Consider the following 24540-nt stretch of genomic DNA (forward strand, 5'->3'; position numbering starts at 1 on the left):
TGTTTGGTGATATGCCCGTGAAGGCTTTTGGTTCGTCGGGCTTTTGAAAATTTATTCTTAGAGGGGTTATATTCAGTATGGTGATGTATTGATATACCAGTGAGTTTTGCGGATTTGGGGCTGGCGCTTTGGGATCTAGAATTAAATTTGGGTACCAATTACTTTTACTTTTCATGAATGTGCAGATCAAAACGATCACTCAAGGTGTGAAGGAGTAGTTATTCCGTAAGTATAGGTATTATTATATTCTGAATTTCGTATTCCGTTATACCTCGCTCCAAACCATGCATTCATCACTCCATATAATACCGCTGAAGTCCACGCAAATACTCATCAAGCATACGCACCATCGCCCTTGTCTTTACATACAGGACAACCGCCTCTAATTCTATCCTTTAATAACCTCGCCCTCGTGACTTTAGTCCCAATACTGTGCACATTCGTGTATCTGCGCTCATCTTCCCCATCATCAAATCCATCATAAGTAGGATGTCTTTCTGCATCTGCGGATTGGCGAATCTGATCTTCGCTTTTGCCGTAATTCAATAAATGTGATAAGTGCCACACATGACCGCATGCAAAACCGACCAACGTTTCCATTTCGCCTTCATAAAAGGCGCTTTTGCAACTCATGCAGTGTGCAGGCTTGTGCTTGTGTAATCGTCTTGTGGGGGTTGTTGGGTTTCATTATCCACCTCAAATTCTTGTTCGGCGACATCGAATTTGACGCCACGACGTTGACCTGCTCGAAGGGTATTCTGAGCCATTGCAACTTCACCTCTTAATACCCTTGCTACTCCTTGACTGATACTTTCTTGAATTTCATATTCCTTGATCATTCTACTAAGACCTTCTCTCAAGCCTTCAATTTCCAGACCTTCAGGAATTTTGCGAACTAATCGGATTGGATCAATCGCCGTCCCAACTTCTTCTAACAATCCGCGAATGAATCTAGGTTTATCCATAGAGTATTCGAGAAGATCATCCCAAAGGTCGGCGTCATTTTGAGATTTTGCAAATGATATTGCTTGTGAGACATCTGCTAGACGATCAATAATGAGATAGAGCGCACGTTTTGTTTGACCAGTCTTAGAGTAAAGATACACGAGCTCTGGGATGTATGAGTGATTTTCGCATTCAAGTGTTGCCTAGTAAATTGTTAGTTTGCATCGAGAACAAATTGAGGTCACACAAACCTTTTCAAAACTATAGAAGGTGGAAGACTTAAGGAACTCCATAAGTAGATCGCGATCATATGTCGCGAAGAGTTGTAAAGCCAAATCAGCCAAACCATCGACAAGCGATCTACTTTCTGCTAATAATCGATCACGATTCTCGCCTGGAATTTCGTCTATGCCGTCTCCTTTCCAGAGGGAGCTGACGTAGAAGAAGAGGTACAGTGGCATTTCTTCCAACTGATCCACGACAATTTGAGGCCGAACAAGGCCATGATGAGCCTCGTCAACAAGTAATTGAATAGCCTCGGAAGTAGCTTCTTTTAATTCTGAAATAGGAGCATGTCGCTTCTGCTCTTTTGAAACGCGGAGCATAATAAGACTGGGTAGATCATCTGCGACTGCGTCCACCAAATGATATTGTTTAATAAGACCCATGGCGGTGTCTGCATCCTGCAGCTTCATGTAACATTTCAATGCCTCGCGAGGTCGACCATCAGCCACGTAAAGCTTCCCCAAACTTTCCATGACAATTCTCCAATCTCTACCGATTTTGCCATCCTCTACGCTGTCTTGGCGGACATCACGATATTTGAGCTGGTTTTCTAGAGCTGTGGCTACAGCTTTGATATCGAACAAGTCGGGAGACCATTGGTCGAGTAACTCGCCAACTCGTGGTAAGTTATGGGTGATATAATGCCCTAGTACGATTTCGTAGATTGTCGAAGGCAGAGGTGGCGTGATTTGTGCTGTCGGTATAAAGTTGGTAATCTCATCAAATTTGTCCTTTCCAGCAAATGTCCAGACCCAATGTTCCCACCGATCCGATGTACCCAGCACTTTGCCACATATCCTACCTGCTGAGGTCCAGTCATCGTTCTCAATCAATGATTGAATCCAAAGTTCACCAATCCTACGCTTCTCTTTTTCCACAGAAGAGTTAATCAAGCGACTTGCAGATTCGATGGTTGTACTTTCGTTATCGTAGAAATCATCACTACTTGAGCGTGTTCGATCCGGAGTTGCTGGCCCAATTTCAGAGAGTTTCTCGGGAGAAGATGAGATCACTTCGGGGTGTTCATCAATGAGTTCCCAGGCCTCTTGGTGCTTTTCGTGCTCTAATAGCCACGCAAGATGGTCGGATAAATCTCGCTTCGTAGCCAGAATACAGTCATATGGACTTTGGATGAAGATTTTCATCCCTGGTGTGATGATGTGCGGATGAGCAGCCGTGGCGCGATTGTGGTGAGCAACTTTCGATCTAATCGATGTGTGTTTCGAATCACCATCACCTGTACTTCCATTGCTAATCACACTTGCACTGGAACTCAACAGTGCCGTAGCGTTGATTGTAGCATTCCACATACCACTACCCATTCCAGTAAGGGCTTCCAGAGTTCCACGAGATGATTGAACTACTGGTTGATCTCGAGCGGCAGGCAATACGCACAAATGATAATCACCAGCTGAGAGCCTTTCGTAACGGCTGACCGTCAATCCATCAGTATCAACTTCTTGGGATGTTCCAAGATCAATAAGACGAAGTTCCGGAGATAGTGCGTTTTGTCGACGCCGTATTCCACCGCTCGGCTCGCTACCTGTTGACGGATGCGATTTATGTCCTTTCGGTGTAATAGATTCCTCATCTTCTTCATCGGGCATAACATAAGCAAGTACAACAAGTAAAGTTGGGGTATATAACGATAATCCAGAAATTATGCAATCCATCCGTAACCTAATAATGTTAGAAAAGTGCTGGAAACACCGTGATAATAAGTTCATATCTTGCAACTCACATTTTGATGATCTCAGCGCTACCAACTGTGCGCTCTCCCACATTCTTTCCAACCCCGGTTCCACCAGGGTGCACATTAATCATCCAGATTGTACCACCCCATCCAACGACCAACTTTTCAATACGCAATTTGTCCCTCGAGGCTTGCAATCTCAATTTTGCTGTGGCTGGGGAAGCAGATGATGCTTCGCGAGCTTTGTCATCTTCATCAGTTTCAAGAGTTTTCTCGTCTATCCATTCGACTCTAGCTTTCCAAACACTAGCCATATCTTCCCATTGCTCTCCATCTGGACGAGGTATGTGCCCGATTCGCTTCCAAGCAGATTCAGTATCCGCACTATCCAGTTGTAGATGAGACCTCATAATCTTGATACCATGCTCATTGCTCCATGCCACATATCTTCCTGATAAGGACCACTTGATGGTATTAATTGTGCCTTCGCCAGAGTGTAACACGGTATCCTTCCCAGCATGCGTTCCTAGACCAATAGTCCCAAGCCAGCCACTTGCAGTGGCCGCCGCACTTCCTGTAGTGGTAGAAGTCGAGCTTGTACCTGCTTTGCCGCCGACGGTAAGCACCAGATTTCCTGCCAGTCCTCCCGATATGTATGAGCGATCGTTTTTGTAATCCGGCGACAGACTAACAGCCTGGACAGGTCTTGCAAAATCCCTCAATTGTACATCTTTTACATCAACCAAGGATGCTATGCATACCTTGCCATCAACGGAAGACGTGCCAATGTATATTGCGTTCGAAGGAGTTTTGGGGACTACCGGACCTCCAGGACTCCGAGCTGTGTTCGCGGAGGCCTGGGATGCCATTGATGGGGCTCTTTGCGGTGCATTTGGAGCTTCTGGTTGCACGCGCGACGTAAAGCGTTGTACAGCTTCGGGAACTGGTGTGGGTAGAGGAGGAGGGAAAGGGGATATGGATATGCTCGTAATTGAAGCTGAATGGGCATGGTAGGTTCGAATAGACTTGAATGAAGGCAACGACAGTACATGCTACATAAACTGTTAGCAGATTATCTGGGGGAAGGGAGGGATCCGTATCATACAATATTACCATTATGTGTACCAACAAACTAGGAAACAATTAGCTAGAGAAATACAGTCACCTGGTGGTGGAGGTTTACCATTTTGTCGCCAGCAACCAGGAAGGTACTTGTAGCATCTCCATTTCTATAGACTGGTCCAAGATGGCTTGTCATTCGAGCGTATTTCAGCTTGGGCTCCTCTTCCTCTTCGTCCTCCTCTTCGTCCTCCTCTTCGCCATCCTCCGACTCTGTCTCAACGGTGTCATCATCGTCCCCGGTTTCAGTTCCACCTTGACTGGACTCAACACTGTCCAGATTTTTGGTGTCGCTTTGTTCTTCTGACCCTTCAGCCATAACGGCAGACTCTCCCGATCACATTTGCTTTTGTTGTCAAGGATGTGCAGGGGTAGCTACACCGACGACGTCAATGCCATTGAGGTTTGGAGCAACCTGAGATAGCCGAGTTCTAGGCTTTCGGCAGTAAATTTAATTTTCTGTGATCCTAAGAATTTGTTTCGAACCCCCGCAAAGATGGACAATTTTCTATATAATTTATGTTGTATGACTGATAAGGTCTACAATTATCATGAAGTCTTTTCTCGTTCATTTTGCTCTGTCGCAGTTAGACGGCCAATTGGTGGAAATAATTTGCAACTTCCTTATCGATGCCTCCATGCTTCAGCACCAACACTATACCCCAGAAAACGGAACTTTTTCTCTTCCAATGCTACCCTCCAACAAGATGTCGCATCATCAAGTATCGAATCAACAGCCGAGCTGAAGCCGGTTCAAAAAAGGAAACCTTTACGGTCGCCCGCTGGGAAGACGAGTTTGAGGAGGGTTGCAGTTGAAGCTCAAAGATCCAGGCAGAACATAACTCGACCTGAAGTCACCTCTGAAAATGTTGAAGGCACAAACAGAGTTATTGCTATCTCCGTGGCAGATCATTTTGATATGGAAGCTGTAGCTCGAGTGCTAAGATCTCATGGTTTCTCAATTGACCCGGATGGAACTGGCTTTGAATCCGATGAGGTTATACACACACGAGGGGTCAATAATGGAGATATATTTGTGTTTCCTTCGGGTTCACTTGTGGCATGGTCTTTGCCCGAAGATGTAGTTACGGATTTGGCAACAAAGACCCTATTGCCGGCCGCTATTGATTCACATGTAGGCAACGTTGAGATAGAAGATCTGGAATGCGAGGAAGACCCCAAACGGGAAAATAGCAGTATCAGAGGAGACACCATTGTGTTAGGAACGAAGGACTCACCAAGCGAGGGACGTATAAGGTATGCTATGATCAGTCGTATTTGCGTCATGAATCGTGTACACTAACTATTGCTGCAGCTCACAAGTCGATACAACCCTTGCGAAAATCGCGTTTTCCTCTGGCCTTGCTAGATCAACAAAACTCGCGGTCCTCGAGACTATGCTATCCAAATACTTCGAATCTACTAAATCTATACCCACATTACTTTCACGAGGTTCAAGGCTACCATTTAATCGGCAATTCATGTTACAAAAGACTGGAGAGTTGCTCGATTTACGAGCGCGGCTGAACCACTATTCCGAGCTTACAGATTCACTTCCGGATCTGTTTTGGGATAGTCGGCATGAATTGGGCCTGGAAGGATATTATGATCAGGTTGGGAGGGCTCTTGATGTTGGTGTACGGATCAAGACTCTGAATCAGAAGATGGATTATGCCCAGGAAATCGCAACAATTCTTCGGGAGACGATGAGCGAAAAACATAGTATTCATCTAGAGTGGATTATTATTGTTCTCATTGCTGTGGAAGTAGGGTTTGAGCTTCGGAGATTATGGAAGGAGCGAAGTGAACGATTGGGAAAGGAAATGGGAAAAGAGAATGGAACGTGACATTGCTAGACCGTTGACTTGTTTCGTTTTTCTCAAGATACCCCACTCTCCATTCGATCCCAGAGGTTTAAGACTTGTGCCCACCGTTTTCAGCTGCCAAAATGAAAGAATTTTATCCTACGTACTCCAATTTTCCCACATGCAGACTATTTTCAAGGCAAACCATCAAACGATTTCACGGGTCCAGCGTACACACAAATACAGACATTCCATTTGGAAATAAGGGGTGAGCAGGCTTGAACCATTGTTATAAACTGTGAAGGGTAGTTGATTGGCCATCGTCAAATGGCACAGCCACCTGCAAGCCTGCACCCAGACACCGATAAGGCTAGACATTAGAAGTTGCTATGATGCTAAAAAATGTTGATGTGTCCCGTCCTGAGTGTCGAACATACGAGAACACCGCTCGATCTCTCAAGATACATAATCCCTCATCGCCGGTATTTACATCTGACTGTCAGAGGGACGAACCTGTAGTTATGGCTAGTGGGAGCAAAGAAAGAGTCCCTGTTAACAACGAGCCAGATACTGTGGATGAACCATGCGCCATTGATTTTGATGCAGACCGTAAAGATTCTTTGGCAAGAAGATGGCCACCCCAGAGGAGATATGTAAACGATATTATATTGGAAAGGTACGGGAGACGAAGACACAATCAGAAACGGCAGAGGGTGGTGATCCGGATAGTCGACGCTCCAGCTATATCAGATCTTATGACAAATCTTCAGATATCATTGAATTGCATAGACGGTTACTTCCAGCATTGCCACCAAATGAATAGTCGTACAAGGCCGACGGTGATAGTGTCCAAGCATGCGGGAAAACCAATTGTACACACAAGTAGGACGTCAAATCGATCAAGTTCCAATACGAGGAACACCTTAATTACTTGTTTGGACCCACACTCTGCTGTGTTTCTCGTACACCCTATTACCGAATTTTATCAACCTCTGGACCGATCCACCGACCAGATTAGACTTCTAGAACGAGTGGTTGCCTATCCCGAATCAACAAGTTATCGCAACCTACCGGCCTTCAAGCTCGTCGTGAAATCGCTCAGCAATCATATAGAGTATTCTGCGCTATCCTATGCGTGGGGAGAGGATTTGTCCCTAAAATGTATAGTTATTAACGGCACCCGAGTGGAAGTGCGAGCTAATCTAGCAAATGTCTTGGTACATATCTGTCCAACCACTCCCTTCCTGTGGATTGACGCTTTATGCATCAATCAAGATGATGTAATTGAGAGAAATCATCAGGTCATGCAAATGGGCAGTATCTATAAACAGGCAAGAGAAGTCATAGTATGGCTAGGTGAGGGTTTGGAAATAATGCGGAGACTTTGATACCTGACGTTGGATTTGATTTCATCAAAAGATTGGCTGCATTGCAGAAAAATCTAGTGTGCAAAGGTTCTGGAGCAAATGTTACCGAAGAAAATGATGGGCTTCTTCTAGGCGCAGAACTTGTATCTCTTGGTGAATTGTGTAGCAGACCATATTAGAATCGCTTATGGATTGTGCAGGAAGTTCTTCTCGCTAAAGACCCGGTTATTTGCTAGAGCAATAAACATAGTCCAGGACTGAGAACTGTGACCTGGGCAGAATGGAGTCAAGCTAGACACCTTTTGGAGAACTTTAGGTCTTCACTTACCTTGAGTTGGGATAGAAAGCTTAAGATAAAAGTTATCGAAGCTATCCTAGAGAGTGCACCAGCAAATTTTGACAGACTCCGAGAGACTGGCAATCAAAGATGACCTTTCAATTCATTGCTGGAGATGTTTTCGAATTCCGAATGCCAAGTCCAAGCCGATAAAATATATGTTCTTCTAGGAATAGTCAGTGACACGGAACTCTGCAATTTCCCTGTAGATTATGCTCGACCCTTGTTTGATACATATGTTGAAATCCTTAACTGCTATACTCAAACACGATCAACAGAGTCACCGGCACTCGGCATCATAAGACTGAGTCAGATTCTGCAGCTTGTATTAAATGGTCCTATCCCAGCCCCTGGAATGGCTTTGAAGTGGTGTGAAATAGAACAAGTAAGCCAGACAGAATTGTTCAATTACCGTGGTTATATGGAAGGCCTTGTTGTCGCGTCTAGTATTGGCAGACATGATCTCCCCCAAAGATTGAAAATGGAATTGCCAGAGATTAAAAGCACATGGAAGATTCTTTCAAGCAAAATTAGAGACTTGGATTCCTGTAGCAAGAACATCTTAAAGAGTTTCGACAGTGTATTTGGTTACGCTACGAGAGAAAATCTACCGCTGTGTGATGTCGGAAAGTCTGTGACCAAAGAAATGTCGATCAGATTTGACAGGGTTCACGAAACAGGATTTTTTATATCAAGCACAAGAGAGTTTGGCATTACTTCAGCTGAAGTCCGGGAAAATGATTTCATCTGTCGTTTGAAAGACACTGATATCACACTTATCATTCGTCAAAGGCGCGAACATTACCCACTTATCAGTAGAGCGGTGTTGACATCCTATGAAGACACCATTCCAAGATTTGGAGGACGCGCAGAAAATATTAAGGGCGACGCCCTCGATCTCTGGCTTGATCCACTGACACTACAGGCACTGATATGTCCAATCAAATCTAAGGGAGTAATTCCATACTGGGAATGTCTTACCATGGAAGATGTATTCTCCAAACTTGTTGGAATATGATGCGACGAAGATGGATAACGTCCAGAGTTCTAGAGTTAAATCAGTTGTTACCCCGAGGGACGAATATATAGAATCTCGAAAAGCGGCGATACCCCAGTATGAGCAAACTGCTAGACAGTCTCAAATCAGTACGAGACAGACAACAATTGATGATGGCGATATTATGGATGGATGGCATTTATTGCATTGACGCAAAAAACTTGCAGCAAATTATCATTCGTTTCACAGGGCCCTCTATTACCTACTACCTGCTGCATTCTAGTGATCATGAATTATATTGTTTAAGAATTTTACAGCACGTAAGTATGTTTATTGGGCAGGTTGTGATATGCCGACGAGGCATTCGGTACTTGACTTCAAAGAGCGAAGCACTTTTTACTGTCAATTTTTCACACGGAAAGCTAGCGAATGAAGAATCCATTGCACCGGAGGCAAAACATATGTCAATCGAAATATTAGTTTATTTAAAATTTAAATCTAATCTCATAAATAATTACATATAAATCTCCAATCCAATTCAATCTCCTCATCTACCATCCCCTCCAAGTACTACTCCTCATCTCCTCTATTTTCGAAGATCACAATCTACAATTCGATCTCCTTCAATCCCTTCTCGCTCAAAAGTCCGTTTGCGGTGGTCAAGATACCACCAACAGCAGTGTTAACCTCTTGGATCACACCAGCATCACCTTGGACAAGGCCAACAAAGCTGAGAACTGGAGTGAGGACTGGGCTGAGAAGGCTGTAGACTTCCTGTACTTCAGCAGTGACGAGTTCGAAGGTTGCTATATAGAATTAGTTTTATATTTCATGGGACGGTCTATGAATGAGAAGACAGGAAGGGGAGAAAGCTAAGGGATGAAGTGAAGAGGGAGATGAAAAGGAAATACATACAGTCCAAAAGACTACCGAGAAGGTCTGAAAGCACTTGAACGATTTGGAAAACAATGGCCTCGACATCGGACAAGATAGCGAGAACATCAGTGACCTCAGTGACGACAACGTCAAGCACAGTAGGTAAGGTCTGGGCGAGAACACCATCAACAGCGCCAGTAAGTGCGGCAACAATATCACCCAAATCCTTGATGATCTCCTCGGCAAGACCTTGTTGGCCGGCTGCAGTGGTACCAACGGAGGTGATGAGAGTTTTGATAGAAGAAACATCAGAAACGACAGTGGTTCTGACTGATTTGATAGAGGTAACAACGTCGGTGACTTGAATGAGGTTGCGCTTGATAGCGACGTCGGCAAGGATATCAGTTACTGGCGAAATGACAGGTGAGGCGACACCAGTGATACCGGTGAGTCCTCCAACTTGTCTCTTGGCTCCGACCTTTGCGACGACACCGTCGACGACCGAGAAAGGCGAGGCGAGGTTTTTCGCATCTCTTGGGATTGGGAGAGCGGAGACTGGGGTAGAGGGGAGCTCGGAGAGGACGGAGGGAGCGGATGCGAGCTCTGGGATGGGGGCTTGGGGCGCGGCAAAGGAGGTTGCGCTGAGGCCGAGAACGGCAATGAGGCTGGCTTTGTATTGCATTTTGAGGGATTGAGGTTGGAGAATGGAGAATTAGAGAATTATATAAAAAATTATGGATTTGTTTTGTAAAGAACGTGGGGTTGTTAAGGAAAGTGTAGTAGTTGGATGAATGAGTGATAGTGAGAATGAGATGGGAAAGTGAATGATGGGGTATATATACAAGAATCCATACATAGACTTCACATCGTCATCAGGATTTGAATATGGACGACGATCACATCAATGCTTGAAAGGGGAAACAGACAGGAGCTATTGAATCCCAGGAGATTTTGATGGCTGTATAGTGGATGTTCAAAGACTAGGAATTTGGGACGTCTTCTCATCTACGAAACAAGACGTCCCACCTTTGTGGTCACTGATCGCCCAGACTTTTATTTTCCCGAAAGTACCTGCTCTTCTTTCCAGCATATCTAAACATGGAAACTACCCAAGCAAGACAGCTTTGATGCACATACAGATCCACTCTGTATTTCGATATGCTGGCAGCACGAGTAAAACAGTCAGAAAATAATCATACGGCCTCCACAGAAGACACGAAGAACAGCTACCAAAAGAGACGAGATAGTGAAGATCGTCATGGAGAATGAATTAACCATGCAGAGATTTTCCAATGACGGTGAATATTATTGAGCTAAAAAAGAAACCTCCTAATTGGGAATTCCAGTGTCTACTCTGTATGTCAAAATTCAAAAGCTTAAAATGGGGAGCATCATGGTTAGAAAAACCAAGATACCATACTTTGACTGATCATTAATCGTTACATATCATTACATATCATATCATCTCAATATCATAATTATAATTCAACAAGATGATAAATTTGTTGAAGTCAAAAAACCGCATACATTTTCTAGTACCATAAATACATAAATCAAAATCTGGCGGTATATAGATCATTGTCGTGCCCCCCAAGACCACTGTGCAAACTAGGCGCACATGATATGATGATTTTAGCATGCCCGTTATTTTCGTCAACAATGTGGGGATAAGGCTATTTAGGAGGAAACAATATAAAAGCATAATTTCCAACGGCGGGGACTACGATGTTCAATATACCGAATGGGCAATGTGTCAGTGCACACGCAGTAGATCATCAACTCTTCTCGTACAGATCGACGCTGTCAGAAATAATCTCATTTTAGACCCTGGACAGCATAGGGGCAGATACTTCAATTGCCGGAAGTTCTCGTTATGGTTATCAACTACTCTGCGTACACCTACCTAGGTATGCAGTGGTGAGCGCTTGGGCTCTAGAGACAATTAGTTATTGAAATGCTCGGACTCCGTGTTAGTACCGGTAGTTGCGTGCGGTAATCAAAGGTGTCTCCGCGAGGTGATGCAGAGGTATACAGCTTGTGAGCGGATGGCCACAACCTATTATGTTGACAATAATCATTTCGAACAACTTTTGAACCATAAACCACGATAGCAATTATGGCAGGATTTACCTACAAGAAGATAGCAATAAGAAATACCAGGAAAGAAGAGACGAGTTGAAAACTATACCCTAGTAATGATAAACAAGGTACTTGCCCAATCAGACCCTAGCGGCATACTAGTTCGAAGCAAGAACATCCAAATGGGGTCCCTTGGATATCACCCCTGTGGGTAGCGAGTGTCAAAATTTTAAGATGGCATTTGGCACAGAGGGGTTGGTAAGCAACGAGTGAATTCAAATAACTATCTACAGCTTCTAACAAACCGCCAATGCAAGTCTAAACACCCCATGGAAGAATAACTATCTACATCTAGTACCCCTAAAATGAAAGCAACTCCAATCCGTAAAAAGAATAGCAACAACAATAACAATACCAATAGCAAAACAAGACACCACCTGCACCCGCACCACCATTCCGTAAATAATTGCAAGAAAGAAGAATGAAAACCCACGACAACACAAAAATCAACCTCCAACCTCCAACCTCCACTCAACCAACCACTACCTATCTATAACTCGTTCCCGCCGCATCCTGCTCAATTATAACCGCCGCCGCCTTCTCACTAACCATATAAATTGGCACCGCAATGTAGAATCCCGGAATCTTAGGGAAAACACTTGCATCGACTACTCTCAAACCACTTGTTCCCCGAACCCTAAAACTGCTGTCCAAGACCGCCATTTCATCATCATCAGCACCAATGGGATTCGTGCACGAAATATGATGACCCCAAGCTTCATCCTGGATAAAATCCTTGAGTTCTTCTTCTGTGGAAACGTCTGCTCCAGGCCATGTCTCGTTGAACGATCCGTCGAGCGGAACAACACTATTCATGATCTGGCGAGAAAGTGACATGCCCTCGTACATTGCCTGGAGATCTTTTTCCCACGCATCATCAGTCGATGTTCCTTCGTCGAAATAGTGCATCTGGATCAACGGAGTATCGAGCGGATCGGTTGATCGAAGGGTGACTGTCCCCGCGGTATTGCGCGTGTGAGCCTTGAGCGTAATCCAACTCCAGTGTAGAGCATCACCGAGAGCAGGGCCGGAATATCCTGGATAATAACCGTGGAAATTAGCGGGAGCGCCGGAAATCAGGAGATCAGGATCTTGTTCTGCGGTGCTGGATCGCGCAATCATGGCGAGCGGGAGACCGGGCGTGGCGTAGAGTCCTGCATCTGCAGTGTCGTCTTGCCATTGCGTTAAACAGGGATCGTCGGCAGTGGTGAGGAAGGTACAGCCCTCGGCGATGGAGAATGGAACATCTGATTCAGAGACAAGGGTCGTTTCGTAGCGATCTTGCATGTTGGTACCGACACCGGGAAGATCAACTAGAACTGGGATGTTGAATGATTCGAGTTCAGCTCTGGGTCCAACACCACTGAGCTTGAGGAGCTGAGGACTGTTGTAAGTTCCGCCTGAAATGATAACCTCCTTTCTTGCGTTGACACTACCGGGAGTACCTTGAGTTCCATTTTTTCCAGCTCTAGGATCGGCTCTGTATAAGCTCTTGCCCTCCAAGAAGTCGACACCGAGAGCGCGAGGTGTGGTATCGTTAGAGAATCGAATTTTTGTTACGAATGTGTTGAGTTTGAGGGACAGCTTGTACTTTTTGGATCCGTCAGTATTGACTGCATTCACTGTTTCGAGGATGAAATTTCTAGCTCCATTTCTTGTTCTCCCATCAACAGCAATTGGAATCTGGTACAATCCAGTGTCGTTGTCTCGCGTAGGTAATGGGTTGTTAGGATCTAGAGAGACGACTTGGTTGAAGCCTTCAGCAGTCGCAAGAATCGAGTCGGATGCATTTACTGCGAAAGCATCAGCGGCAGAGATAACGATCGAATTAATCTTGTCATCTTGAACAATCATAGTTTGATTGGTGGCACTTGTGTGGAGCCATCCGTCAAAGCCATGTCCGGGAGTGTCTTCTGGGAGATAATCGCAATGCTCCATCTTTTCAAAATATGTTCGCATGTTGTCAGGAGCCCAAGAATCGTCACCGGTAATGTCTACAATGTATTGCCAATCACTCTCGTGTGGGTAGATTGATATCATAGCGTTATGGTTCGAGCAGCCACCAAGAGTTCCAGCTCGGGGATACCAGATACCAAGTGGTTCTGCGTCCGCTGGAGGATCTAATCCGACGTAGTAGTCTCCATCAGTAGTTTGATAGGTCATTTTCGTATCCTTCTTTTGACGTTCGAGATCCGAGTAATGATGCACGAAGAAATTCCATTGCTGTGCTTCAATCTCAGTCGATGCGAATTGAAAGATAGGCATTTCAGCGAGGATCTGATCCCCTTGGTCATCTCCAGCATCGATCAATAGCACTTCATATCCGGCAAGAGCAAGACGAGATGCAAGAGGCCCACCACCTGGACCACTGCCAACAACGATATAGTCAACTTCGCTCGGTGTGTCTTGTGTAACTTTAGCCCGAGCATCATTTCGAGACCAGTATCGTGCCTGTTTGGGATTTCTTGAAGATGTCAGTAAGGGTGTTTGCCAATTTTCTGATTTGCAAGCACCTACAATGCTAATACAGATGAAGAACCTAAAGCCAAAAGGCTCAAGGCGCGGATAGAAACCATTCTTGAGATCGATCGATATCAGGATCTGTTTTGGGCGGATGAAATCTTGTTGAACCAAGTTGCTTTCCAAATATATTGTGCAGCCTTTTGAAGGAAGCGCAAGATGAGTTGTCGAGAAAGCTCTGAATGTGACCCGTTGATCTCTTGGTGAAGAGTGGTGAGAAGCTGATGAAGGATACATTTTGAAAACGGGAAACAGCCATGGTATTTATTGTCGCCGTCGACAGCACGAATCTCAACCACAGTCAGGCTGATATTGGTACTTCATCCAATTCAGAAGACTCCTGAACTCCGATTTCCAATCCTCCATTGTCTTCTCAGATGTTCTGTTCACGATCTTCAAGATTCGAGGTCAAGATTCAGCTCGAGGGAGCATTGTTTACGGGACCCCGAGTTCGAGTTGGGAAAGTAGTATTGATCGCGAAGTCAACAGACAACAATAAATCCGACAAAAGTTCGGCGTTTTTAGTTTGTACCAGATGCCACCATGAAAAGAATTATCGAGTTTCCTAAAAGACTGAAGATATAAAATCCAAAGTGATTCGCTGATGTAATGCTCTTGAAATGGTCTTGCGCCCCACAAGATAATGATGTGGAGGACTAGGTATAACGCCAGAGCAAGGGAGAGAACCCGGTTGGTGTACAAGGTTATTCTGCAGCCACTCGTGCCACCGATGCCACCAATACCACCATCGCTGTCATATACCCTAGGGCATAGCCCACCTGTTGAATTTCATCTATTTACCATAAGCTTGATTTCTTGCTTACACGCCCAGGCGTATTGATCAATATTCAAAGAATGTTTGTGTCAATAACCTTAACCTGAGTTGAAGCACGAGTCTAGGAGAAATGAACGATCGGGAAATTTCAACCCAAATGTCATGAACTCTTTCTGTCCATACGAGAGTGTCGACTAGGCTTGCCAACCGCGGGCAGCCTCCCCTGGTAGCAAAATTGCTGGGGTCGAACGCCTCTCCGCAGCAGGATTTCCAATCCACCCAATAATATACTATTTGCTGTATTAGCCACAAGCAGTTGACAGTCAGTGGAAGAATTGAGATTAGAAATCCAATTTCCAATCCTTATCGCAAACATTCTAAGAGTTACCATGCGTAAAAGGTTCATGGGTTCAAGCATGTCAACGTTTTTCGAAGTAACTAAGAACAACTGCCGTGGGCATGTAAAATTTCAGTTCATTTTGTCCACAGAAAACTTGAGTATTTGCGCCATCCCGCTGCTAAGATTTCCTTGGCGATCCCCTAATGTAGTAGGTCTCATCTGATAAAGATTTTAAGTGGTGGCCTTCGCTTCATTCCTATTGGCTTAGCTATTAAACATCCTTGCTAAGTGTTGCCTTCTGCATTCTTGCCCTTGTCAACCCAGATTGGGTGTAGATCCCGGAATTAGCTTTGAAATCAAATTCATCTAATTGTATACTATACAATTTGAGAGGCCGTATGTTTTGAGTGCTTATAGCGCCGTAAATCATCTTGTGCGTCCTGCATTAGCCATGGATGGGCTGCTAACACCCGTCAATATAGCTTTGAAGGCGGGCAAGAGATTTTAAAATTCCAAAAATAGATCATTGCAGTTGCCTAAAAGCCACGAATAATACACGGGTTTCATGTGGTACGATAACGGTACAGAGTTACATGAACGACTTTGAAGGAGATTGCCGGTGAAAATTCGTCATCGGTGATAAGTTGAGACAGACAATCATCATTGACTGTAGATATCAACGTTACTAGATTAATAGCATTACACTATCTGGGGTAAATCCAAACTTGGGAGTTCACCCGCGCCGGGTAACATCTTCGTCTACACTTGTTCGAACCCCCCGCCATATTCTGAAAATATAACGGTACTTCACGCGCAATTATGCATTCGAGCGGCAAGATTCCCGAGAAGGAAAGTAGAAATTCAATGGAGATACGGAGTATGTATATGCTCACGAGGAGTACTGTGAAGAAATAGTTTGAGAAAAGGTTGTGTTACAAACAATCACATCCCTTTGTAAAATCCGCCCGTGTTTGTGCGAATTGGAATGTATACAAAAGACAATATGAGGTACCTACAATAATCTGGTACTTAGCTTGTGAATACAACCACACAGACGATATGTCTAGCAATCGAAAGCTGAGAAACTATTTCGCTTGGCTTATCCCTTTAGAGGCTCTGAAGTCTTTTATTGGTTATGAATGAGGTTGCCAATATTTGGGCAAGCTGTTTGACTTTATTTCTAGGCCCAGTGAATCCATTTTCTGTGATCCATTCTCGACTGTTTCGTTAACTTGTTGGCGCTAGTATCTTTTGGACATTTCGATTTGTAATGTCTGCCTAATTACTTTCTCGACCAGACGCCCACTCTCGATCCGCTTCCCCGGCCTTGCTAAAAGTTATCATATTGGAGATAGCTGCTGCTCGAGATTGGAGAAATTGTGGGTATTTTAAACCTCATTTCGCAAGTATGGGTTGGTGCAAATTCATGTCTGTTGGACAATCATACGATGATCATCACGACACCATAAAAAGAACATCTTGATCGTTGACCCGAGTCTAGCTTTCAATATTGTTGTTGAGATAAGAACTTGCGATCAGATGATTTCGTGTATTCAATTCATCAATGTAGTTAGAAAAAAGTAAAAGTTCTTGACTCGGGGTCCGTTCCTGTCGTCTATTCCTTTCATTCGGTTTCCGAATCGGAACTACAAGCGGTTTCTGATCTTGACCAGCGTTAATGTCCCGCCAAGGTATCGTAGCGTGGACATCGCGTGGCAGATCTCGCGTGGAACACTCGATAATAGATTGTGGACAGATCTCGAAGCCCTCACAATGGACCTGCAGTAAGCGTGGAGAAGGAAGCACGAGCTGCATGCTGACAAGGCTTGGAATGTCACACAGGCTAGTAATGTCGTGTGAACCAGTCTGACGGTGATCAAGTACGGCTATTGTGACAGAATGATTCGTTCTCACATTCAGCTCGGCTGGAAACATCGGCCACGAGTGTAGCTGAGGACTGTCGCCCCTCTCCTTTGCAGAAATTCTTCAGTGTGGAACCGATCAACAACTCGGAATACATAGCCTGCATTCCACAAGCCAAAGTCGTCAAACACAGAAATAGATCTCGTGTAGGTCATTCGTTTGTCTGGTGGATCATGCGGCACAAGAAACGGTCGGAAAATTCGATCCGAAGCGTTTCATAGACTTATACTGGCGCCTTATCATCGAATATTAATGGTTGGCAAATGGCCGCCGTTGGTATTCTAACATGAATTCAGACCATCGATATGGACCCGAGTCGTGAGAGATCCCGCAATGAGAATTTGCGGCGCATTCAGGCTGACGCGAGGTATTCGATGAACCAATTTCCTTCCCAGAATGATTTTGTGCTCAATCGGTGTTGAGTTTGATGCTGATGTGGGGCATACTATATTGAGAACGCACTGCGAAGTCAACCCCTGTAATTTACGACGCCTAGCAAGCACCAACAGATTGTATAATGCATCGATGGAAGTTGGTATATGAAGCACGATGTAGTGGCTCTTCTGATCACCACCACATACTTTGTCGATGGCCAGAAGAGTCGAAAATCATGTATCCTCATCATCCATGTGCTTCTGTCCAACCTTCTCTATCTCTGCCAATGTCTCATTTGAGAAATCAAGTCTCTTCCACTCTGAGAAAAGACACGGCTATGCAGAAATAGCCCATGTTGCAGTGAGTTATGGGCTTGGAGTTGAATGCTAGAGCGGTAGGATAACCAAGATTGACAGATCAATACCGTTAATTGCTGAGTAGATCAACAATGACCGTGTTGCAATCGTTGGCCATACTGTAACTCATACATGACAAACCAGCGATGCGTTCTCCCACCAATTTTTTCTCTATATTTGCAACAAAGTGGTCAGATTTCCCGGTTTAATTATGACATCCAGTGCGCTGTTGAGATATAGTCCACAATCGAGTGGAATGCAATTAGCAATATGGCATACAAAAAGATAGCCTCAATTAGCTAGATGGAGCATTCCAGCGCCTCGGGGTTTGAACCAGGATTTGATGTTTGTGTCATCATCTAATTATGCTTGCCTAGATCAAGCAATTATGTAAATGAAATGGTATCCTGAGGGAATGTGGGAAGGCTCAGAGATATATATAAATGGAGCGCGACTCCTGATAATATGGATAATATGGATAATGTAGTAATTGATTGCTCCATTACCAAGACTGAGGGAAAAACATTTTGTTTTGTTGTGTTTTGTTGTGTTTTGTTCATATGTTGGACGTGCAATGAAAGGTTTGTCAGCACCTTTAGTAAGCCGTCCTCGCCTTCTTTCGTCTAGGCGGTGGGTAGGTAGCCTATGGAGTACATGAAATTCATCCGAAAGCCTATTAAGAGTGAGAAGCCGAAAACTAGACATAAACTATGCACACTGTTGACATAGACCATCATTTTTCATTTCATTTCATGTCATGATTTCTTCACATTGTTGTCGTCGTGAAAACTCAAACGCTGATATGATATGACTATCAATTTTTTTCCTCTTATGATCCACTCCCAGTCGGCGCAATTATCTGCCCGATCAAAGTCCGACGATGTGGTGCTTTCAAATCATGTCCCGGTCCTCCTTTCAAGAGACGATGGGTACACCTCGGTGATTGGGACCATATAAAACTTTGAAAATCCTCGAAAAAAGATGAATTCAATCAAGATAACAAATACTGCCATACTTGTATATCCAAAATCTAAAAGAACCGTTTCATCATGCTACTTTCCGAGAAGATCACATTACCATGTGGATTGACCCTGCCAAATCGTCTTTGCAAGGTATGAAACATCCATCAAATTCTATCACTACTACCTCCATAATGCTAATACAATTTCAAAGGGTGCAATGGCCGAAGCTATGTCAACTACTCATGTTCCTGATGAATCATTTTTGAAGGCATATGGTACTTGGGCCGACGGTGGATGGGGAATGATAATGACAGGTACGAACCAGGAATGCATTACGACAAACTTCAATATTCCAAGTGGATTTGATCAATTGAAATGCCCAAGCTTCTACGTTTTCAAGAACTTCAAACGTCATGACTCCAAGTCCTAATCCGGATAACAGGAAACATTCAAGTGTCTTCCAAATATCTCGGAGGCCATAAAGACGTAGCCAGCACTCCCAAACCCACAGAAGAGACCAAAGCCATGTGGAAATCCTGGGCGGCAACCTCCCAACGCTCTGGAACACCCACCATAGTCCAAATATGTCATGCTGGTAGACAATCACCCCTTGGGGCTGGCGACCGCGGGTTCTTTTCAAAAACCGTTGCTCCTTCCGCTGTAGCAATTAATTTTGGAAGTAGTTTCTTCGAACGGGCCGCTGCCGCGTTAATGTTCGGCACACCACGTGAATTGACGATTGATGAAATTTCTGGACAAGGCGGTATCATCGAAGAATTTGTGTTGGCTGCGAAGCAAAGTTTCGAGGCGGGATTCAAGGGTGTTGAACTCCATGGCGCGTAAGTTGTCCCCTAACTTTTTGTTCTCCCTCGGGATTGCTCTTATTGATTCAATTATAGACACGGCTACTTGCTAGCACAATTCCTGTCTCCTAAGTCCAATATCCGGACCGACGAGTTTGGCGGTACAGCCAGAAAGAGAGCTGAAGTCGTAGTAAGAATTATTAATGAAGTCAGAAAGCAAACGAGTAAGGAGTTTTGCATCGGTATCAAGGTGAACAGTGTGGATGCTGCTTCCAACGAGTCATTGGAAGATAGTATGGAGCAAGTCAAGTGCATAGTAGAAGCTGGAGTCGACTTCATTGAGATTTCCGGAGGAAGCTACGAAAACCCTCGTATGATGGGTGAACCCTCCTCAGCCCCTACGACTTCTCTTCGCGAAAGTTTCTTTCTCGAATTCGCCCAAACAGTACGCAAACAATTTCCTTCTGTCCTCCTGATGGTCACTGGAGGTTTCCGCACAAGAGTCGGTATGGAGGAGGCTTTGAAGTCGGGAGGGTGTGATCTCATTGGTATTGCCCGACCCGCTGCCGTTATTCCCAAACTGCCAAACGAGATTATCCTCAATAAAGACGTACCTGATGAGGAAGCAAACATCACTCTTAAACCACTATCCCCGCCATTTTTGGTTCGCCACTCGCCTGTCAAACAGGTCGGGGCTGGTTTCCAGAGCATGTATTATTCGTCACAGATTCAGAGAATGGCGAGGGGCATGTTGCCTGTCAACACCAAAGTATAGAGCATTGTTGGATATAGACAGAGGAGTTATAGGTAGATGATTTATGAACAGAGGAGTTATAGGCAAATGAGTTCGGATACAGATATAGATTTGAATATAGAATATTTACATATATACAATGAATCTTCCCTTTCAGATCCCCCACCACAACACCTCTTTTTCACACTACCCAAAAACTTCTCATCGTCTAACCTAAACACAGCTTCCTGCAATACTACTAGTTGTATTCTTGCCATACGCACTCAACGCACTTCCTCCACACATAAGACCCTTCATAAACGCAGCGGCCACAGTATTTGCGCCTGCGGGACTGGTATGCGTGTGATCGATTGGGTAAAACGCATCGACGGCCGTAGCACCAAGCGACTCGTAAATGTTCGCAACGTATTGACCGTGGTCGACAAAGGCGGCCAGCGAGCCAAGAGAAGTGACGACGGATTTCCCATATCCGGTGAAGCGGGGGGTGGCGTAGGAAAAGGTGCCGGTTTCCCATACGTTATTGGGAGTGGGCGAGGCGACGATTAAGTGTGCGCCTTTGGCGGTTATGAGACGTCTGGAAGGAGTGTTAGTTGAATTGGTGATTTTGATGGGGTAAGGGCTGCGGAAATGGAGAATTGGAAAATGCCGAAGGGGAGAGAAACATACCCTGCTTGTAAGAGGTAGAATACATATGTGTACACGGTCTCCCCTGTAACAGGAGAAATGCACGTCTCGGTACCGCCTCCATAGCAATCGGTACGGAGGTTATCAGTTGTGGTCAAAGAGCCTCCATCGTTGTGGCCAAACTCGCTGACAGTTAAATTAGCACATTTTTATCAATGAAAAGGAGAAGGAATCATTGAAGACATACAAAAGAACATAATCGCCGGCAACAACCAAATCTGCTAGTGCAGCAAATTTTCCTTCATTCCAATATGAGCGGGCGGATCGTCCGGCAACGGCTTTGTTCACGACGTTGATACCGGTGAAACTGTATTTAAGGTATTCACCGAATCCTATACGCAACATATGTTAGACAAATTTCCCACACTCCTATATGACTTCTAGGATGAAGAACAAAAGCACAAACCTTGAGTACTAGTTCCACCGCCACCAAGCGCCATGGTGGAATCACCAGCCAAATACAAAGTTGGCACTGCGCATACCTGAGCCGCGAGCAAGGAAAGCAGAACTTTAACGGAAGTCTTCATGATGAATGATATGAGATGGTATAAGATCGATGCCAAGAATTGCTGCAAAATTGATAGATGCTGTTCGAGCCAAGCTTTTTGATTTTCGAGCCGATCTTCTTCTCTTTATATAGTTTTGCTAACCTTCGACCCATCATGCGGAATTATAAAAGAAACGGTCTTTATCTACCTCCATGTTCAATTTCTCCATCTGGCCCCCTCAATACGAGCGAGATTCTCGGCGCCGAGTTCCCCTTCCCCTTCAATCAAATTTACTTTTTGCTAGCCACCAAAATCCGCATACACCTCCACTTACAAATCCGCATATGGACGCCCTCCAATTCCAGGCGCCAAACCAATCCCAAAAATTTCCCATGCTCCTCGTACAATCTCCACCCGAGCAACCCACCTGAGCGATATATTCATCTAAGCAAAACGCCAAGACGGAAACTTCATCGTGCATGTTAAGCTTATTCTTCATCCGAAAAATGAAATATAGCCACCAGTCGCAAACTTCGCACTCGGTAGATCTTCGCTCACGTTGCAGATTTGGTATACCCCAGATTTTTGGCGCGGGTCCCCTCATTTGATAACTAACTATCTGTGCCTGAACGTGAAAATGTGTGCAGGAGAATTCGGCAGCAAGTGCCAGATCCACCAATAAAATTTATCCGTTTTGATTAAGTGCCGGCTGAATTGGTCTTGGCAAAGGCTTAATGATCACGAGATAGGGAGATCGTCGGCTTTTATGTTTGCACGAGTTGGGCTATGGTGATTTAATAGAGATGATGTTGTGAGTGCAAATGGTGATTATTTGAGCGCTTGCGTGTGGAAAATATGCTTGGCGGAATTTTTGTTGAAAGTGAGGGTGTGGATGTGGAAGTTGGTTAATAGTTGAGAAATATTATGATTGAGATGCTTGCATACCACTTTGGTGCATGTGTGTTGGCTCGTAAAAAAGTTATTTGCACTGCCGAAAATCAGATGAATAAATCGAGTGCGATAGATATTTGGTAAGAGATCAAGCTGGTTATAGCCTTTGATCTCCTCACCTGACAATAGGCACAAACCAAAGTTACAACGACTGTGCAACGTTGAGTGTTGTAACCTCTGAGCCTTTACATCGGCGATTCGAAGCTTCAAAAATCAATAAAGGTTGATTTCTATCGCATCAAGAAACATACACTCAACTAAGCATCCCGCGTTCGGTGGAGAAGAATAATTGAGTGCATAACCGCATCAACGAATTTTATGTATCTTTGTGAAGCCATCCGCATGTTACTTCCATATCGAAAGACCAAGTTTGAAGAGGGTTTATTTCGTTGAAATCAACATTCCAGTCGTCATCGTAAAAAAAAGGCACGTTTTGGAGAGATTGGGTTGGGCTCTAGAGTCTTTTGAATTATTGATGAGATGATGATCGACAAGGTAGGTTGCTGGTAGACTGGAAATTGGCCGCTGGAAAGCTTTCTGAATGAGGTTTCAAGTCACAACAATCCTTTTCCTGTGGCTGAGATTACGATCTACTGATCAATGTTCTGGTCGCGGCGTTTCGGTACAGGTATCTTCACATATGCTTTTTGCAGTAAGCAATCAAGGTAATTCCGAAGACACCAATGTCGGAAGATTTCTCAAACAGAAAGAGTTGTACCACATCGATGTCCACTTCAACGTTGACCGTGTTATTGATGTATATGTATTGTATTGAACTGAGTGCGGGCGGTGGCAACAATATCTTTCCTGGGGAAAGAGAACTGAATTCCTTGACCCGAACTTTGGTCTCCAATATTCAATTTTGAACGGCAATGCCACTTTCTCTACCATTGTATTTCAAGACCGCTCTCGCCTAATTCTCAAATATAATCAAAGAGATCGTGCATGCTCTCGTCAATTGGTGGCATGACAACACGGCACTCTAGCTTGACGGTTAGATACAACAACTCGAGGTGCGCGCGGTATCTTTGTGGGGAGCATTTGATCCCTTCGGAGTCATTGAGACCGCGAAATAGGTCAACAAAGATGTAAGGTCCAAAATTGGGGCCTGAACTTTTGCTATTTTGAATTCTTTTGTTCTTTCATCTTGTGTTTACTAGACCACCTCGTCCTTTGGCCTTTTTTGGAGAGAAGATTTTGGCGACTGGACACAATTGACGTATGAAATTGAAGAGGAGCTAGGGAGAAAATTGGTAGGATCTGCTCGAAGTCTGATAATATCGAATTTGCTCCACTCACAATTGCTTTTATATGGTTGAAAGAGTGATTTTGGGATGATTACTATCTGAAGAAACATAGAATGATGAAGCGTAAGAGTCTGAATTGAAACGGGACAATGGAGTTTCTACTGAGCTGTCTCTATCGGATGATATCTCGGCGGTCAGAGCCAACTTTGAAAACATGACCGTGGTGGAAAGAGAAAGACCGAGGTTGTCTTTTGTGTTTGAGTAAAGCATTTTAAATAATGTACCAGATATGTCACATATATTAACGATGACCACTTGATTGGAAAGGATTCTGTACAGGAACATGCTTATCTGACTCGATTATGTGCTCCAGGGTATTTATATCATCGCTTCTGATGTTAAATTATAACCATTTCGACTTCCTTGATCCATTTTAATCCAAAGATCTGGTATCGAAACACGAGAGCGAGCTCCAGAAGCCTCAGGGATTTATAGAGAATAGATTTCGGAGTGGGCGATTATTATCAAGGCGACAAACAATCCAGAGTAGAATACAGACGATCGGTACTTCAAAATGATGTTCTGTAGGCTTGTGGATGTATAGGAAGAACTATCTCCCGTTCGATCATTTTACGTGCAAATTCTTGATCTGAAGGTGTAGTTGAGTTGAACAAGCTCTACCACACTTTCGGTGGCTTAGTCATCATGAATAGCTTATACTTTATTCCGAGTTTTGATCCAGTTTGTGATGCCCCAACCTCTTGAAATTTCGTCTCTCCTAAGGTTCATCGGTTCATAG

General features: G+C 44.3%; 9 protein-coding genes across 9 annotated transcripts; 5 read left to right on the forward strand and 4 right to left on the reverse strand.

Annotated features, from left to right (window-relative positions):
- Positions 1 to 333: 333 nt before the first annotated feature.
- Bfra_002970 (putative vacuolar assembly protein) lies at positions 334 to 4361 on the reverse strand (the record flags this gene model as incomplete). Its single annotated transcript, XM_037333383.1, has 6 exons — positions 334 to 651; positions 696 to 1148; positions 1197 to 2910; positions 2972 to 3975; positions 4029 to 4055; positions 4107 to 4361. 6 exons carry the CDS (start codon positions 4359 to 4361, stop codon positions 334 to 336), a joined length of 3771 nt encoding a protein of 1256 aa, XP_037195511.1.
- A 177-nt stretch (positions 4362 to 4538) lies between these two features.
- On the forward strand, positions 4539 to 5889 carry Bfra_002971 (uncharacterized protein; the record flags this gene model as incomplete). The annotated part of the gene is made up of 2 exons (XM_037333384.1): positions 4539 to 5299; positions 5358 to 5889. The coding sequence occupies 2 exons, from the start codon at positions 4539 to 4541 to the stop codon at positions 5887 to 5889; spliced, it is 1293 nt and encodes a 430-aa protein (XP_037195512.1).
- Positions 5890 to 6368: 479 nt separating this feature from the next.
- Positions 6369 to 6670, forward strand: Bfra_002972 (uncharacterized protein; the record flags this gene model as incomplete). The annotated part of the gene is made up of 2 exons (XM_037333385.1): positions 6369 to 6523; positions 6637 to 6670. The coding sequence occupies 2 exons, from the start codon at positions 6369 to 6371 to the stop codon at positions 6668 to 6670; spliced, it is 189 nt and encodes a 62-aa protein (XP_037195513.1).
- Positions 6671 to 7666: 996 nt separating this feature from the next.
- On the forward strand, positions 7667 to 8569 carry Bfra_002973 (uncharacterized protein; the record flags this gene model as incomplete). The annotated part of the gene is made up of 1 exon (XM_037333386.1): positions 7667 to 8569. One exon carries the CDS (start codon positions 7667 to 7669, stop codon positions 8567 to 8569), a length of 903 nt encoding a protein of 300 aa, XP_037195514.1.
- A 585-nt stretch (positions 8570 to 9154) lies between these two features.
- On the reverse strand, positions 9155 to 10106 carry Bfra_002974 (uncharacterized protein; the record flags this gene model as incomplete). Its single annotated transcript, XM_037333387.1, has 2 exons — positions 9155 to 9354; positions 9464 to 10106. 2 exons carry the CDS (start codon positions 10104 to 10106, stop codon positions 9155 to 9157), a joined length of 843 nt encoding a protein of 280 aa, XP_037195515.1.
- Positions 10107 to 12049: 1943 nt separating this feature from the next.
- Bfra_002975 (putative choline dehydrogenase protein) lies at positions 12050 to 14320 on the reverse strand (the record flags this gene model as incomplete). The annotated part of the gene is made up of 2 exons (XM_037333388.1): positions 12050 to 14014; positions 14081 to 14320. 2 exons carry the CDS (start codon positions 14318 to 14320, stop codon positions 12050 to 12052), a joined length of 2205 nt encoding a protein of 734 aa, XP_037195516.1.
- A 2556-nt stretch (positions 14321 to 16876) lies between these two features.
- On the forward strand, positions 16877 to 17406 carry Bfra_002976 (uncharacterized protein; the record flags this gene model as incomplete). The annotated part of the gene is made up of 3 exons (XM_037333389.1): positions 16877 to 17054; positions 17119 to 17243; positions 17272 to 17406. The coding sequence occupies 3 exons, from the start codon at positions 16877 to 16879 to the stop codon at positions 17404 to 17406; spliced, it is 438 nt and encodes a 145-aa protein (XP_037195517.1).
- Positions 17407 to 18827: 1421 nt separating this feature from the next.
- On the forward strand, positions 18828 to 20392 carry Bfra_002977 (putative fmn binding protein; the record flags this gene model as incomplete). Its single annotated transcript, XM_037333390.1, has 4 exons — positions 18828 to 18964; positions 19026 to 19128; positions 19257 to 19653; positions 19714 to 20392. Exons 1-4 carry the CDS (start codon positions 18902 to 18904, stop codon positions 20390 to 20392), a joined length of 1242 nt encoding a protein of 413 aa, XP_037195518.1. The 5' UTR covers positions 18828 to 18901.
- Positions 20393 to 20584: 192 nt separating this feature from the next.
- On the reverse strand, positions 20585 to 21582 carry Bfra_002978 (putative rhamnogalacturonan acetylesterase protein; the record flags this gene model as incomplete). Its single annotated transcript, XM_037333391.1, has 4 exons — positions 20585 to 20945; positions 21038 to 21181; positions 21243 to 21387; positions 21462 to 21582. 4 exons carry the CDS (start codon positions 21580 to 21582, stop codon positions 20585 to 20587), a joined length of 771 nt encoding a protein of 256 aa, XP_037195519.1.
- Between the last annotated feature and the right edge of the window lie 2958 nt (positions 21583 to 24540).

This window comes from Botrytis fragariae, assembly GCF_013461495.1.
Source record: "Botrytis fragariae strain BVB16 chromosome Unknown tig00000012, whole genome shotgun sequence".
Taxonomy (NCBI): domain Eukaryota; kingdom Fungi; phylum Ascomycota; class Leotiomycetes; order Helotiales; family Sclerotiniaceae; genus Botrytis; species Botrytis fragariae.